Source organism: Schistosoma mansoni (assembly GCF_000237925.1).
Source record: "Schistosoma mansoni, WGS project CABG00000000 data, chromosome 1 unplaced supercontig 0010, strain Puerto Rico, whole genome shotgun sequence".
NCBI lineage: Eukaryota > Metazoa > Platyhelminthes > Trematoda > Strigeidida > Schistosomatidae > Schistosoma > Schistosoma mansoni.
In genome coordinates this window covers 288,146-306,624 of record NW_017385987.1, presented here as the reverse complement: position 1 = coordinate 306,624, position 18,479 = coordinate 288,146, and the positions used below count along the sequence as shown (strand labels likewise).

Here is an 18,479-nt window from a genome sequence, read left to right as displayed (position 1 = left end):
GCAGATGACATAGTTCTGTTTGGTGAAGACGCTGGCAAAATGCAGAGTCTTCTGTTAGAACTGAGTAATAATGCCAGGATTTTCGGGATGCGTTTCTCCCCACCTAAATGTAAATTGTTACTCCAGGACTGGCCTGCATCAACACCTCAACTAAGGATAAGGAGCGAAGTAGTCGAGCGCGTCGACAACTTCACTTATCTTGGAAGTCTGATCAGCCCTTATGGGTTGGTGTCTGACGAAATCTCAGCACGGATTCAAAAAGCTCGTTTGGCTTTTACCAACTTACGTCACCTATGGCGAGGACGAGATATCCGTCTATCAATTAAAGGACGAGTATACTGCGCAGCAGTTCGCTCTGTTCTACTTTACGGCTATGAAACATGGCCATTAAGAGTAGAAGATACTCGTAAGTTACTAGTATTTGATCACAATGCCTTAGAAATATTGCTCGCATCTGCTGGGATCACCGGGTAAATAATAATGAGGTTAGACACAGGGTATTAGGAAATGATGGTAAGTCAGTTGATGAGGCCATGAATCTTCATCGACTGAGATGGTTAGGCCACGTGTTACGTATTCCTGAACACCGATTACCACGACGCGCTATGCTGACTAGTGTAGGGGATGGTTGGAAAAGAGTTAGGGGCGGCCAAACCAAAACGTGGCATCAGTGCTTGAAGTCACTAACTTCTAGTCTGAGCCATGTTGGCAGATGCAGACTACTATTATTATTAATAGCTTTATTACCTGGTTGGGGTCCGCGTGATGATCGTAACCAATGGTTGGAGACTCTAGGTGACATGGCTCATAATCGATCACAATGGCGTAGGTGTATACACTCCTTATCTTCCATTAAACCTTGAGATTAAAATTGTTTCATAACGTTCTTCCTTCCTATACTATATCCTTATATACAACTTATCTTTTATATACTATCATCAATAAATTAACTATTTCTATGAATCCGGTGTCCATCTTGTTGTGCTAACGAGGTATGGAAACTTGGACCGATGCATAAATGTGCCTAGTCCTGCGTTGTAGCTGACTGACTGATTACCAGGAAAGGAGTTGTTTCTACCTACTTAAGATATTATTTGTAATACTAGTTTGGACACAAAAATCTATGACAACTCGCATTTCTTCTGTTTTGAAAGTTTTATTTGATATCAACAACTGAGAACGATGGGGAAGATTCGACTAATTCAAGGAACTTCATGCATATGAACTTTAAGACTTTAACTTATAAAGGAGCCATGACGGAACAGGATAGATTAGATGATGTATATTAAATACATTATTTAAAATGATTTCTTTTACGTAACCTATATACGCATAGGAATCTTATAAGTAAAATAATCTTTTGCATACAAAGCAGAAAAATGAAGGACATTGTACAGCAGTAGTTTGATCCAGATTATCAAATCCACCAATAATACAGAGAAATCCAAGAGGAAACTGCTAACAGGAACCAGTCAATACGGAGCATATAGCTACAATGTGTTTAGGACGGCATACGGCAAGAGGATAAGCGATATATCCTTCCTTAATTATTCACAAAAGCGTGAAGTGAGTATAGTATGCTCACGGACTATTTCGGAAAAGTACGCAATAATTTTGATCATTATATTGACAGCACTCATGCTTCAAGCGACATAGAAACAACCATAAGATTAAATGAGCATAAAATAAGGTTTTAAAAGTTTCATCGTCTTCGTGTAGCATCCACAAATACGAGCGGATTTTTGCCTACAACACGAGCAGAATGTGGTATATTGCGAGGAACTTCTAGACGATCACCAGGACCTAATATAATTTCCTTTCCATACATACTGAATGAAAGCTGACCGCTAACAATACAGTCCAGTTTATCTTCGTCGTGCGTATGTTCCGGAAAATTGGTCCCAGGAGTGAACTTGTACTTTATGCAACTGCAACCCTACAAACAGTGAACAAATGAATTTAGCAACTGTATTAGTATGCAAAAAGAGGATATGGAGCAATTGACGATACCTCTGATTTGAGCTTTTTTAGCATATTTTCCAAGGTGAGTTGGCCATCAACGGATTCATTCCAATGATGGACAATAAAATCGTACATCTGGAGACAGAAGTGAATGCAACAATTTAAAAAGAACTTGAGGGAAAATTAAACTATCAGGACCATGGGAAAATTAAATTTTATAAAAAAAATCACGTTTAATAGCAAGTCGATAAACTACATACAAAGAATGAGTTGTTAAAAGAGTATACAAAAAAACAATAAAATTGCATTTGTATGGACGATTATCAGGTCGTTGGAACACAACCTGCGAAATCGCTCAGTACTCTCTGTAGCACTCAGACAACTAAGGAATACTGAGTGCAGACAACATTCACAAATAGTTTAGCAAACAGTAGCATTCACACAATACAACAGTCGCATTTGTATGGACGATTATCAGGTCGTTGGAACACAACCTGCGAAATCGCTCAGTACTCTCTGTAGCACTCAGACAACTAAGGAATACTGAGTGCAGACAACATTCACAAATAGTTTAGCAAACAGTAGCATTCACACAATACAACAGTCGCATTTGTATGGACGATTATCAGGTCGTTGGAACACAACCTGCGAAATCGCTCAGTACTCTCTGTAGCACTCAGACAACTAAGGAATACTGAGTGCAGACAACATTCACAAATAGTTTAGCAAACAGTAGCATTCACACAATACAACAGTCGCATTTGTATGGACGATTATCAGGTCGTTGGAACACAACCTGCGAAATCGCTCAAAACCCTCTATGGCTCTTATGGAACTAGAGAATACAATGTAGATATTACACCACGTCCTTATTGCTGAGGAAGCGCTGGTTTGGTTAGTTGAGAAATACAAAATTTTACCGGCAGTTAGTTTGCCCGAAGGTTGTTTAGGCTTCCATTACATTTCTTTAATCGTTTTATTGTCTACAAACCGATGATTATCATACAAATAACTTTTACAACTGTTTTCTTATTAACAAAGACATTAGGAATCCATACGTCCTAAAAGTAAGCCATTTGGTTAATCGAATTCCCACCTAGAAAATCGAAGACTGTCAACTGTGGAGAGACTTTACAAATTTTACTAATTACGTACTTATCCGACATGTCTTCTCAAAATGGACCAGCAAGTGAGTCTTTGACTAATGGGGAAAATCCTACGCTTGACAAAGCGACACCTGTTTTGTTTACGTAGCTAATTAATTTCTTGTTTATTTTTACAAAACGAAAAAACCGATTGATTGAAAAACTGTTAATAAGAGAAAAGCCATTAAACGTATTTAATACAAGGATTATATAAAATGTTCTTACAATTTTATTAGAATCGCGATTTTCGACACTTATCATTGTACCTATGAGCACTGACGAGTCAGGAAGAAGCCCATGGCAATTATAAGCATGTGAGAAAAGTTCGGCAGAGTCATAGAACTTTTGAGGACACACGGCAAGAAAACAGTCCAGCTGAAATCCAATGGCTAAACCACTGTCTGTGTATTTACCTTTGGTTTGAAAGCTCCACAATGTGTAATTTGTTCATGTACCGAAAGAAGCCGTGAAGATATAAAACTTATACCACAGAGTGAACATGAGTGATGATGACAAGTTGCATAATGCTGCTCCATCAGTTGTAGATCTTCAGTGACACAAAGGCAAGATAAGTTTGGACAAGAAACACTACTTCGTGGAACATTGTTAAACAAAGCAACTTTCGTACCTGGTACTATAAGAAGTACACCCTAAGTCATTCACTAGTAAACACTTATCTGATGGCAGAAAGTTGTTCATTAAATTAAAGAACCCAAGGTTTGAAGTCATTATCTAGAAGAAACATAAGCTTTTATCAGTATCCAAAACCAAGAACGAAAACTCATAATTTTCTAGTGAAAAACATGTACCTGTATTGAAATCAGAGTATCTTTGATAAAGAAACTCATTTATATTACTCGATATCAGTTCCTCAGAGTTGCAATGTATATGACATCTCTCCGTACACTTGTTAGTGACCAGTGGTCTGATTGGACAAAAGCATATCTAAACATTCGTACACTATGCAAGTAACCAGAATTTGATCCTGAAGCCTATAATGAACAACTAAATTGGATCGGTCCATAGTGCTTTACATTACTAACCATATTCGCTGATATAAGAATCCATTTCTAGTCTGCAAGGGTACAACAGGTTCACTTCGGCAATGAAACACCACAATCATAGGGCATACGTGCAAGTTGATGGAGTTGATGCTCTCCGTGAGATTCATACTCACGCCACCCAGCTTCACAGTTTGAGACGCTAACAACAAACATCACGCACATGTACAATGTGTTGGCGAGTGTTAGCTAGGAACCTAGATCCAAGTGAGTGTAATTTACCCATGTCTTGTTCCCGAAGTAAAGAGTGGCAAAAAAGGAAAATCCTGAAGGTGAAAGTATACCACGCTGATAGCTCTGAATAAACCAACCAATGTTAAGAGTGAGCCACTAGAAATGCAACGAAGGACTACTTTTATGTTATTATGAAAACTGGTAGTGCCTGGCTCTTAATATGCATAGTGGAGTGTTTTTATAGCTAGACAGTATTTTGCCACTCCTACTCGTAACTCAGTATCAGCAATGAGTTTATTAGGTTTGTGAACAAAGAAGTGGTAAACCATTGCTGCACTGTAGTTGATATAAGTTGGTAACGGAAACCTTATAGGACTCATAATACTGACCTGACTACTAACATGTATACGTAGCAACTTGCCTATGTTATGGGGAATAAAAAGGCCGTTAGTCTACCGTTACTTTACACATTTTTATAGTAAATTGGTTTATAACTAAGCACTGCTTCCTAATTAGCTGGTAAGTGCGCTATACGTTGACAAAATTTAGACAATTATGGAAACTTCTACGAGATAAAAAACTAGTTTCACATACCAGACAGTCATACACATTAACCATACCCCCACAATTCGGGTGTATCGTTACTCCCACGCTTACTTACCTGTGACTTCAGTGTTAGGCAGGTTTCAGTTTGGAAAGGACAAGAGGCTTGATGGCCTGTGTTAGTCCTGGCAATGTCTACCCCAAAGGTACTTTGTATGTTAGGGGTGTTAAGAGCAGTAAGATTATACAGAAAAGAACATGAGAAAAAGGACTAGAAGACTCAGTAAACACACAGGATGCACTCACATCTAAAGACGAAAGTGGCTGACAACAACCAGAAGCTACACGAGCATGAGATTGAGACAACCCTGATAATCAAAACAAAAAGTTGACAGCGCGCCGAATGAAAAGGACAGCAGTATTTTTCCTCGTTGAGTTAATTTTATTGTTTCGGTCGTTTATTACGCATCAAGACTACTGTTTTCGTTTTGGTTGAATTTATTTCAGTTAAAGTAGTCGCCAAGATAGTCGTCTTTTTTTGAAAATAGTTTGTCATCCGTGCTTTTGAGTATGTAGTGACCTACTTTTATGAAGAGAACAATATTGATATAACGTAGACAATTATTATTAAAAGCAATCGTACCAGTGATTTTTTTACTGTACCTGTCTGTTTAAGTGTGCCAAAAAAGACACTCTTCCGTTGTTTTGTGACCTTGTACGGACTCGCGTACGCTCAGTAGTCCCGCTTGAAAACTTTTGCACAGCCTCGGTATTATTTCTATTACACGAGATCGCCAACGAATACATCTTACCACAACCTTTAATTGCCTTTTGACATTTGGCCTACGGAGGGATCTAGCTTAGTAATTGGCAAGTAGTTTCCCTGTAGTGGCGACTCGACGCCCACTACAAGTACATCGGTCCTTTTTGTATCTACTTGAACTTTTAATTCTAACAATTTACAGTCTTTCACTTGAGGGTGCCACAGGTGTGGTAGTTTGACAACACTTTACCAGTAGCACTTATAATTAGGTCGTGCTCACACAGTGAAATCAAAAGTTAGAAGCGAGGAGGTTGGAGGATATATTTGATAGCTTATCAATATATCGAGAAGTGAGGGATCTCAACTGGCTAGTGATCGCAGGAGAAACTGAGCACGGCGTTCCCACTCGTGAGCTGGTGCGGATGCATGACTGAGCGCCTTCAGCTAGGAGAGTCCATTAACTTGTAGTGACCCGGATTTCTCGACGATAGCACGATTGGAATAATGGAAAAAATTATGATTATAACCAATTGTACCAGTGATTGTTTTATCGTACTCGTTGTTGTTTAGCTGTATCAAAGTCACTTTTCGTTTGGTTCGAACTTTTGTAACGGGGTTGAAATTGCTATGTATGATATACCAATGCATTCTATTTTCTTTCTATTGCAGGGCGACCAAACATAAACTCTTTAGAGGAAGAACAGCAAGCCCTATGTACACTAAGCTTACAGAATGACTCATAAGACTACTTTGTAAAACTGACTCTTCCCGCTGTACTCTCGCGCACCGCGCTTTTTGATTTTGAAATAAAGAGGCTCGTGATTCCCACTGTGTTCTCTCTTGGTGTGAAGTCCTTGTTTAACATTGTGTGCTGTGCTGTTTTTCAGATCTGTACTGCTGTTCTCTAACTGCTGATTCCATGTGTTACAACTGGTGATGGAGGTGTTCACTAAAAAGTGCGATGAAAACCTGAACGAACCGCCGGTGATTCCAGTCAAGTCAGCAACCGGCTCAGCTCCCCGTCAACCGTCACTCCTGGAAAACTCGTCAGACTATACAGTGTGGAAGTTCAAAGTCACAGTATATCTTCGTAAAGTTCCAGCCCCGGAACGTTTCGATTATCTCGTGTCCTACCTCAGCGACGAAGCTACCAAGAGAGCTATGGTCAACGGGTTTGCGGCGGACAACAATCTCGCTCAGAACTGGAAGATCCTCGACGATTGTTTTTCGGTGCCGGTGGATCCCCAACAAGCAGCCATCCGATTTTTGTCACGACATCAAACACCCGGCGAGAATCCATTAGATTATTTTAATTCTTTGCAACAAATGGCTGTGCAAGTGTTCCCTTGTCTTGATGCCACTGGACTAGATGAATTGATTAAGTCTCGGTTCGTGGAAGGGTTAATATCCAGTTCCTTAAAGGAACACTTCCTACTAAACCCTCCAACAGATATAAATGCCTTAAAAAGAACTACATTCCGGTTCATGACAGCCGAGCAGCTAAAAAGCCCAATTGACATGCACCAGCCAACGGCGATGGCAGTAATACAACCCACAAAAGCGAGCCGCCCAATGAACTCTCAACACATATCCGACGTTACCCAGTCTTCCCACTGGAGCAACAGCCGAAGACAATTCAGTCCCGCTGAGAAGAAGTGGAGATCAACGAGTAGTTATCACGGTCGTCAATCCGAATGCCCGTACTGCCGAAGGTTTGGCAAAAATGCAAAGAAATGTGGCCATAATCGTTCTGTTAACACAAGTAAACCGCACATTTTCCATTTATCTTCTTATGTTAACCATGTGCGCCCCATTACGATTAAAGGCAGAGTACAGGGTATTGATATCGAAATTTTATTAGACACCGGAGCGTCAGCATCCCTAATTAAGAACGAGCTTTTAGGAAGGCTCAACCATAAAGTCCAACAAACGCGATACCCATCCACATTACTCACAGCAAGCGGAGACCCATTGAAAGTGAACTCTAAGGTATGGTTGGACCTAACGATAGATAGACATCTGTTCCGTCATGGATTTTTAGTTTGTCCGACATTGACTTGGGATATGATACTCGGAGTCGATTTCATGTTAGAACATAAAGCTGGTATATTCATGGACAGCTTGGAAGCGAAATTTGGAGAGACTAGAATACGCCTGCATCATACTGACACGTCATTTAAAGCTGTGTCATATGTGGGAATCTCAGACCTGGTGCGGCAAGTAAACGGCAACCGAATACTAACAGAGAAAGATCGACATGCAACGATTGCCGTGCTTCAACAATTTAGTTCGGTATTCGAAGAGAGTATTTCTGGCAATCGAACTAGTACGGTGCAACACACCATTTGCACGGGGGACCACAGGCCACTTAGGCAACCGCCTCGTAGAGTGCCAGTACATTATCAACCACAACTGGATACGATGATAAAGGATATGCTTGACAAGAATATTAAAGTACCGTCATCATCCCCCTATGCATCACCTATCGTCCTGGTTAAAAAGAAAGATTCCTCTCTGCGACTCTGCATAGACTATCGACGCCTTAACGCTATAACTAAGCGTGACTCTTTTCCTCTTCCGAGAATCGATGCTATATTAGACGCTTTGAGTGGCGCATGTTGGTTTTCAATGTTAGACCTAGCATCAGGGTACTGGCAAGTGGAAGTCAGACCACAAGATAGAAAGAAAACCGCATTTGTAGTGCCAAATGGTTTATACGAATTCCAAGTAATGCCTTTCGGTCTAACGAATGCCCCAGCTACTTTCCAAAGATTAATGCAAACAGTTTTACAAGATATAGTACCTCATAAATGTTTGATTTATCTTGATGACATTATTGTGTATGGTAGCACACCCGAGCAACATAATGCTAATCTGAAAGCAGTTCTTCATCTCCTTCAACAACACAACTTAAAAGTAAAACCGTCCAAATGTCGCCTGCTGCAGAAAGAAGTAGTTTTCTTAGGACATCGTAACACTGCAGATGGAGTAGGCACCGATAAAGAAAAGACACGTGTCATTGTTAATTGGCCACAGCCCAAATCACCTGAAGACGTTCGTAGCTTTCTTGGCCTAGCTTCTTACTACAGACGCTTTGTCCGTGACTTTGCATCGTTAGCAGCACCCTTACACCGTTTGACGCACAAAGGACGAAAATTTTTATGGACTGCAGAGTGCCGACAGGCGTTCGATGCTTTGAAGACACGACTAAGCTCTCCACCCATATTAGCTGTTCCGGATACCTCAGCAAGCGGGGGAGAATTTATACTTGATACGGATGCCAGTTCCTCGGCTATTGGAGCAGTTCTATCACAAGTGGCCCCAGATGGGCAAGAAAGAGTCATTGCGTACGCTAGCCGTCGACTGGATAAGGGTGAAACAAGATATTCGACAACGCGTCGGGAAATGTTAGCATTAGTAAAATTCTTACAACACTTCCGCCATTATTTACTAGGTAAACCTTTCCGTGTACGCACAGACCACCGTGCATCACAATGGCTCCGCTCCTTCCGCGAACCAGAGGGGCAAGTGGCACGCTGGCAAGAACGACTACAAGAGTTCGATTTCACATGCGAGTACCGACCTGGAAGCCGACATACAAACGCAGACGCTCTTTCCCGCATACCTCAAACCGCAGGTACTGTTAATGCAGTTCTTAGCACAGCCTTAGAGATCGATTGGCCTTCCCTGCAAGCAGCAGACCCAGAAATGCAGATTATATACCAAAGACAGTTACAGGGAAACAATAAACCATCCATGAAAGAGTTAAAGGATCAATCATTAACAACTCGTCGTATTTGCACTAAATGGAGCAATCTAAAATTATATGGTGACACGTTATTCTTAATTAACGAAGCGAGACAACCTCTATTGGTAGTACCACGGATAAAAGTTGAGAGCATTGTGGAGCAGGTGCACCGCGAACTAGGTCATGCAGGAGAACGAAGGACGGAATACGCTGTCCGCCAGCGCTTTTGGTGGCCATCCATGCATGAAGATGTAGTGCAAATTTGCAAAAATTGTAACACGTGCTGCCGTTTCAAATCGCCTCGACAGACACCTCGTGCACCGTTAACTCCGATGGTGACCACAGGACCACATCAGCGGGTCGGCATAGATATCATGGGGCCATTAACAACAACAAAGAAAGGGAACCGCTACATACTGGTTATGGTAGATTACTTAACTAAATGGTGCGAAGCAGTACCCCTTCCCCAGCAAGACGCTCTTATGGTTGCCCGAGTTTTCATCGATCATTGGGTTTCCCGCTATGGCGCCCCCTTCTCACTTCATTCTGATCAAGGTCCAGCCTTTGAAAGTCACCTCATCGCCGAGATATGCCAGCTGTTGGGAATCAGGAAGACACGAACCACTGCGTATCACCCAGAAGGTAACGGGCTGGTAGAAAGAACAAACAGAAGTATTAAAGCCATATTGCAAGCGTTTGTGAGCAGATCGTCGCAGGAGTTATGGGATGCTATCCTTCCTCAGTGTCTTTTAGCATATCGTACATCGGTACATGGCTCCACTGGGTTTTCACCCGCTATTTTATTATTCGGGCATGAATTACGCCTACAGTGGAGATACAGACGCCCCTGCTGCCCTGCGAAGAACAAGAGCATGTACCATACATACGTACTCTCCGTAACCGCTTAGCTGATGCATACCGCTTGCTCAACAGCAATTTGCGCAAAGCTAGTGAACATCAAAAGGACTTGTACGATCGTCGGGTGCACGGACCAGTGTATAAGGTCGGTGATCGCGTTTGGCTACGTCGTCCCATGACATCGTCAGGGAGTTGCAGTAAATTCCACCAGCCCTGGCAAGGCCCCTTTGAAATCGTCCTCATCCGATCCCCCACTACGTTCGTATTACGTAACTTGCAACAACCCCAGGATGACGTGATAACTGTACACTATAACCAAATAAAACCAGATAGGATGACAGTTTCCTCGGATGCCCAGTTCGCCAATCCACCGCCTGCCACTACGTTTCATGAGGTACCATCAGAAGGGGGGACAGCATATCCATGTCCGAGACCAGGCACTGAGGACAGTGCCTATTTAAGAGAGGGGGCGGTGTAACGGGGTTGAAATTGCTATGTATGATATACCAATGCATTCTATTTTCTTTCTATTGCAGGGCGACCAAACATAAACTCTTTAGAGGAAGAACAGCAAGCCCTATGTACACTAAGCTTACAGGATGACTCATAAGACTACTTTGTAAAACTGACTCTTCCCGCTGTACTCTCGCACACCGCGCTTTTTGATTTTGAAATAAAGAAGCTCGTGATTCCCACTGTGTTCTCTCTTGGTGTGAAGTCCTTGTTTAACATTGTGTGCTGTGTTGTTTTTCAGATCTGCACTGCTGTTCTCTAACTGCTGATTCCACGTGTTACAACTGGTGATGGAGGTGTTCACTAAAAAATGCGATGAAAACCTGAACGAACCGCCGGTGATTCCAGTCAAGCCAGCAACTGGCTCAGCTCCCCGTCAACCGCCACTCCTGGAAAACTCGTCAGACTATACAGTGTGGAAGTTCAAAGTCACAGCATATCTTCGTAAAGTTCCAGCCTCGGAACATTTCGATTATCTCGTGTCCTACCTCAGCGACGAAGCTACCAAGAGAGCTATGGTCAACGGGTTTGCGGCGGACAACACTCTCGCCCAGAACTGGAAGATCCTCGACGATTGTTTTTCGATGCCGGTGGATCCCCAACAAGCAGCCATCCGATTTTTGTCACGACATCAAACACCCGGCGAGAATCCAATAGATTATTTTAATTCTTTGCAACAGATGGCTGTGCAGGCGTTCCCTTGTCTTGATGCCACTGGACGAGATGAATTGATTAAGTCTCGGTTCGTGGAAGGGTTAATATCCAGTTCCTTAAAGGAACACTTCTTACTAAACCCTCCAACAGATATAAATGCCTTAAAAAGAACAACATTCCGGTTCATGGCAGCCGAGCAGCTAAAAAGCTCAATTGACATACACCAGCCAACGGCGATGGCAGTAATACAACCCACAAAAGCGAGCCGCCCAATGAACTCTCAACACATATCCGACGTTACCCAGTCTTCCCACTGGAGCAACAGCCGAAGACAATTCAGTCCCGCTGAGAAGAAGTGGAGATCAACGAGTAGTTATCACGGTCGTCAATCCGAATGCCCGTACTGCCGAAGGTTTGGCAAAAATGCAAAGAAATGTGGCCATAATCGTTCTGTTAACACAAGTAAACCGCACATTTTCCATTTATCTTCTTATGTTAACCATGTGCGCCCCATTACGATTAAAGGCAGAGTACAGGGTATTGATATCGAAATTTTATTAGACACCGGAGCGTCAGCATCCCTAATTAAGAACGAGCTTTTAGGAAGGCTCAACCATAAAGTCCAACAAACGCGATACCCATCCACATTACTCACAGCAAGCGGAGACCCATTGAAAGTGAACTCTAAGGTATGGTTGGACCTAACGATAGATAGACATCTGTTCCGTCATGGATTTTTAGTTTGTCCGACATTGACTTGGGATATGATACTCGGAGTCGATTTCATGTTAGAACATAAAGCTGGTATATTCATGGACAGCTTGGAAGCGAAATTTGGAGAGACTAGAATACGCCTGCATCATACTGACACGTCATTTAAAGCTGTGTCATATGTGGGAATCTCAGACCTGGTGCGGCAAGTAAACGGCAACCGAATACTAACAGAGAAAGATCGACATGCAACGATTGCCGTGCTTCAACAATTTAGTTCGGTATTCGAAGAGAGTATTTCTGGCAATCGAACTAGTACGGTGCAACACACCATTTGCACGGGGGACCACAGGCCACTTAGGCAACCGCCTCGTAGAGTGCCAGTACATTATCAACCACAACTGGATACGATGATAAAGGATATGCTTGACAAGAATATTAAAGTACCGTCATCATCCCCCTATGCATCACCTATCGTCCTGGTTAAAAAGAAAGATTCCTCTCTGCGACTCTGCATAGACTATCGACGCCTTAACGCTATAACTAAGCGTGACTCTTTTCCTCTTCCGAGAATCGATGCTATATTAGACGCTTTGAGTGGCGCATGTTGGTTTTCAATGTTAGACCTAGCATCAGGGTACTGGCAAGTGGAAGTCAGACCACAAGATAGAAAGAAAACCGCATTTGTAGTGCCAAATGGTTTATACGAGTTCCAAGTAATGCCTTTCGGTCTAACGAATGCCCCAGCTACTTTCCAAAGATTAATGCAAACAGTTTTACAAGATATAGTACCTCATAAATGTTTGATTTACCTTGATGACATTATTGTGTATGGTAGCACACCCGAGCAACATAATGCTAATCTGAAAGCAGTTCTTCATCTCCTTCAACAACACAACTTAAAAGTAAAACCGTCCAAATGTCGCCTGCTGCAGAAAGAAGTAGTTTTCTTAGGACATCGTAACACTGCAGATGGAGTAGGCACCGATAAAGAAAAGACACGTGTCATTGTTAATTGGCCACAGCCCAAATCACCTGAAGACGTTCGTAGCTTTCTTGGCCTAGCTTCTTACTACAGACGCTTTGTCCGTGACTTTGCATCGTTAGCAGCACCCTTACACCGTTTGACGCACAAAGGACGAAAATTTTTATGGACTGCAGAGTGCCGACAGGCGTTCGATGCTTTGAAGACACGACTAAGCTCTCCACCCATATTAGCTGTTCCGGATACCTCAGCAAGCGGGGGAGAATTTATACTTGATACGGATGCCAGTTCCTCGGCTATTGGAGCAGTTCTATCACAAGTGGCCCCAGATGGGCAAGAAAGAGTCATTGCGTACGCTAGCCGTCGACTGGATAAGGGTGAAACAAGATATTCGACAACGCGTCGGGAAATGTTAGCATTAGTAAAATTCTTACAACACTTCCGCCATTATTTACTAGGTAAACCTTTCCGTGTACGCACAGACCACCGTGCATCACAATGGCTCCGCTCCTTCCGCGAACCAGAGGGGCAAGTGGCACGCTGGCAAGAACGACTACAAGAGTTCGATTTCACATGCGAGTACCGACCTGGAAGCCGACATACAAACGCAGACGCTCTTTCCCGCATACCTCAAACCGCAGGTACTGTTAATGCAGTTCTTAGCACAGCCTTAGAGATCGATTGGCCTTCCCTGCAAGCAGCAGACCCAGAAATGCAGATTATATACCAAAGACAGTTACAGGGAAACAATAAACCATCCATGAAAGAGTTAAAGGATCAATCATTAACAACTCGTCGTATTTGCACTAAATGGAGCAATCTAAAATTATATGGTGACACGTTATTCTTAATTAACGAAGCGAGACAACCTCTATTGGTAGTACCACGGATAAAAGTTGAGAGCATTGTGGAGCAGGTGCACCGCGAACTAGGTCATGCAGGAGAACGAAGGACGGAATACGCTGTCCGCCAGCGCTTTTGGTGGCCATCCATGCATGAAGATGTAGTGCAAATTTGCAAAAATTGTAACACGTGCTGCCGTTTCAAATCGCCTCGACAGACACCTCGTGCACCGTTAACTCCGATGGTGACCACAGGACCACATCAGCGGGTCGGCATAGATATCATGGGGCCATTAACAACAACAAAGAAAGGGAACCGCTACATACTGGTTATGGTAGATTACTTAACTAAATGGTGCGAAGCAGTACCCCTTCCCCAGCAAGACGCTCTTATGGTTGCCCGAGTTTTCATCGATCATTGGGTTTCCCGCTATGGCGCCCCCTTCTCACTTCATTCTGATCAAGGTCCAGCCTTTGAAAGTCACCTCATCGCCGAGATATGCCAGCTGTTGGGAATCAGGAAGACACGAACCACTGCGTATCACCCAGAAGGTAACGGGCTGGTAGAAAGAACAAACAGAAGTATTAAAGCCATATTGCAAGCGTTTGTGAGCAGATCGTCGCAGGAGTTATGGGATGCTATCCTTCCTCAGTGTCTTTTAGCATATCGTACATCGGTACATGGCTCCACTGGGTTTTCACCCGCTATTTTATTATTCGGGCATGAATTACGCCTACAGTGGAGATACAGACGCCCCTGCTGCCCTGCGAAGAACAAGAGCATGTACCATACATACGTACTCTCCGTAACCGCTTAGCTGATGCATACCGCTTGCTCAACAGCAATTTGCGCAAAGCTAGTGAACATCAAAAGGACTTGTACGATCGTCGGGTGCACGGACCAGTGTATAAGGTCGGTGATCGCGTTTGGCTACGTCGTCCCATGACATCGTCAGGGAGTTGCAGTAAATTCCACCAGCCCTGGCAAGGCCCCTTTGAAATCGTCCTCATCCGATCCCCCACTACGTTCGTATTACGTAACTTGCAACAACCCCAGGATGACGTGATAACTGTACACTATAACCAAATAAAACCAGATAGGATGACAGTTTCCTCGGATGCCCAGTTCGCCAATCCACCGCCTGCCACTACGTTTCATGAGGTACCATCAGAAGGGGGGACAGCATATCCATGTCCGAGACCAGGCACTGAGGACAGTGCCTATTTAAGAGAGGGGGCGGTGTAACGGGGTTGAAATTGCTATGTATGATATACCAATGCATTCTATTTTCTTTCTATTGCAGGGCGACCAAACATAAACTCTTTAGAGGAAGAACAGCAAGCCCTATGTACACTAAGCTTACAGGATGACTCATAAGACTACTTTGTAAAACTGACTCTTCCCGCTGTACTCTCGCACACTGCGCTTTTTGATTTTGAAATAAAGAAGCTCGTGATTCCCACTGTGTTCTCTCTTGGTGTGAAGTCCTTGTTTAACATTGTGTGCTGTGTTGTTTTTCAGATCTGCACTGCTGTTCTCTAACTGCTGATTCCACGTGTTACAACTGGTGATGGAGGTGTTCACTAAAAAATGCGATGAAAACCTGAACGAACCGCCGGTGATTCCAGTCAAGCCAGCAACTGGCTCAGCTCCCCGTCAACCGCCATTCGATCACTTGTTAAAGCTATCTATTTCAACGCGACTTGATTGAACTTTAAAAAATTGTGTTTTTTCTATGATTTCTGTGATTAATCGATTTACATTTAACCAATGTCCTAGTAACTTATTATTACTCGCTTTTTCCCGATCTGTTTCTGCCATCTCTTTTCCATTTGTCTTACAACTCGGCAATATTTGGAGGATTCATATTAATCGTTCGGCAACCTTCAGCGCACAACTGCCTCCAGCATGTTTGGTACCGATTCAAACGGCCACCGAGTCTGTTTGAGGTAGTACAACAAATTTTGTCGGTTGAGATCCGCTGCTCGTGGACCGCTTAAAGACTGTGGGGTGAAGGAGGTCTTGCTAGACAGTTTAAATACTTGGTCATCAGGTGGTCGGTGTTTAATCCTACACATTACTTACAAACGTAAGCCTGTTATCCTTCGTGGAGGACTATAGGCCACACATCAGTATTCTCCATCAAACTCCGTCCTCAGCAATCATTTCCAGTTGTCATTCATTCTTTTCATGTCTGCTTCCAATTCTCGTCCCAGTGTGTTCTTTGGCTTTCCTCTTTTCTGTTTATTTTCAGGATTCCAGGTTAGCGCTTTCTTCGTGATTCAGTTTGATGATTTCCTTGATGTATGTCCGATCCACTTCTGATATCTTTCCCTAATTTCCTTCTCAACTGGAAGCTGACTTATTCTCTCTCACAGTAGGCTGTTACTGTTGGTATCCGATCAACAGACATTGAATATCTTGCGTAGACAAAAGTTTAGAAATACTTGTACATTTTTGATAATGGTTATGGTAGTTGTCTAAGTTTCAGCTCCATACAATGGAACGGTGTTGATGTTTGTATTGAAGATTCTGACTTCGATATTGGCTTGCATACAGTTGTTTTGAGTTGTGTGTGTTCTTCAACAGTAGGAAAGCTACCCTTAATTTGACAACCCTTGTATTTACGTCTGCATCGGATCCTCCTTGTTCATCGATGATGCCGACCAGATAGGTGCTTGAAAGTTTCCACCTGTTCCAAAATCGTTCCATCAAGTGTGATTGGGTTGACATTCTCCGTGTTGTATTTGAGGATGTTGCTCTTCCCTTGTGTATGTTGAGGTTCACTGCTCCAGAGACTGCCACTTCACTGGTCGTCTTTGTCTGCATTTGTTGATGTGTATAGGATAGGTTGGTTAGGTCATCTGTGATGTCGGAATCGTCTAGTCGCATGCAAGCTGTCCATTGTATTCCGTGCTTCTCCTCAGATGTCGAGGTCATCAGGATCTAATCAACCATCAATCGATGAAACAAGTGGTAGAGAGTAGGCAGTCTTGTCTGACACCGGTCCTCACTTGGAATGCACCTGTGAGCTGTCCTCCATCTATGCACCACTCTGCACTGTAGTTCATCATGTCGATTCAGTGTGATGTTGACGATCTTCTCAACTACTCACTCCAAAGTGTCGATGTAGTTCCACAATGTTCTCCTATCCATACTGTCGAAGGCTTTCTCATAGTTAGGAGAGTTGATCTATGGGGACGAGTTGCATTCAATTGATTGTTGAACGATGATCTGTAGTGTATCGATTTGATCTGTACACGACCGATCCTTACGGAATCCGGCTTGTTGATATCGAAGCTGACTGACTACTGAATCATCCATCCAGTTCAGCAGCACTCTGTTGGAAACTTTTCCTGGTACCGGTAGTAGTGCGATACCTGTGTAGTTCTTATATTTAAACATTAAAAACACGAAGTTCAGATAATAGATCTCTTTTCAACGAATTTATTATCAAGCTGTACAATTGTATATATATGAAGAACTTTTTATGTTAAAGTACTAGCTCTATGAGGACATATGAACAAAGAATAACTGTGATGATGCAACTGAAAGATCGCAACACCAGGTTACGTAATATGAATAATAAAAATAGACTCAATAAGTTAGTAAAGAATAATCATGTGAATACAGTAAGATGATTAACATGTTTTTGCTACAATAATTAGAGCTCATTAAAGGTAATAGAGGTGTTAAAAATAAATGAAGTGATACCACGAACAACTAAGAATAAAATCACAAGAATATGAGACATAGGTAAAGGGAAAAATGGAATAATAATGATGGATTAAGGCCAGGTTAACGATAACGATGGAATATGCCTCTTTTGTACGCACAGTTCTGGCTTGAGATCATGGATGGTAACAGCTTCTGCTATTTTGGGGAGTTCGAAACAAAGAAACCTAGGCAGATTTGGACGAATTGTTTACACAACCTTAAAATCAACCTATGAATCAATAGAATGATTAGAGTCGATTAGATGTTCAAGGATGGAACTTCTAACTCCTTTCTTATTACCCTTGTAGAACCACGCTGGGACATGTTCCCGCTTCCGTGTTGAAAGCGAGCGCTGGTTACGGCCATTTTGTTCTCACATTTGCTCGGCTCTCCTTCCCTTGTTATCGTGATAAGATAACCTTCTTTCTAGTCTATCGGTACTTGTAGCTTCCTCGTGTCCAGAATACAGCAGCCCTCCTGAATCTATCCTTTTCTGATTAGCTTTTGTCTAGTCTGTTTCGCTGACTCGGAGCATCACCATGTTATATCTCCTCATTTCCACAGCTATTTGACTATCCTCTCGGTCTCCCACATTTCCTGAACATTCCATGTCCTGTGGTCGTTAGAAAGGGCATGAACCTCGTGACTTCCTAAGGATCTCGGACTTCACCATGAAGCGTCATAATTCTTCTTAATGAAGATCCTTCAAGTCGAAGGGCAGAGTTCAAATCCTTTATTCTGGTTAGTGTCATTTTCCGCGAGACGGGGTTGCTGATCCCATCCCCAAAACTCCTCCTTTACC

General features: G+C 42.7%; 2 protein-coding genes across 2 annotated transcripts; one reads left to right on the top strand and one right to left on the bottom strand.

Annotated features, from left to right (window-relative positions):
* Positions 1-1,445: 1,445 nt before the first annotated feature.
* On the bottom strand, positions 1,446-3,643 carry Smp_168080 (hypothetical protein; the record flags this gene model as incomplete). The annotated part of the gene is made up of 3 exons (XM_018791930.1): positions 1,446-1,936; positions 2,011-2,097; positions 3,521-3,643. 3 exons carry the CDS (start codon positions 3,641-3,643, stop codon positions 1,703-1,705), a joined length of 444 nt encoding a protein of 147 aa, XP_018644842.1. The 3' UTR covers positions 1,446-1,702.
* Positions 3,644-11,057: 7,414 nt separating this feature from the next.
* Positions 11,058-14,777, top strand: Smp_195140 (KRAB-A domain-containing protein; the record flags this gene model as incomplete). The annotated part of the gene is made up of 1 exon (XM_018791929.1): positions 11,058-14,777. One exon carries the CDS (start codon positions 11,058-11,060, stop codon positions 14,775-14,777), a length of 3,720 nt encoding a protein of 1,239 aa, XP_018644841.1.
* Positions 14,778-18,479: the final 3,702 nt, after the last annotated feature.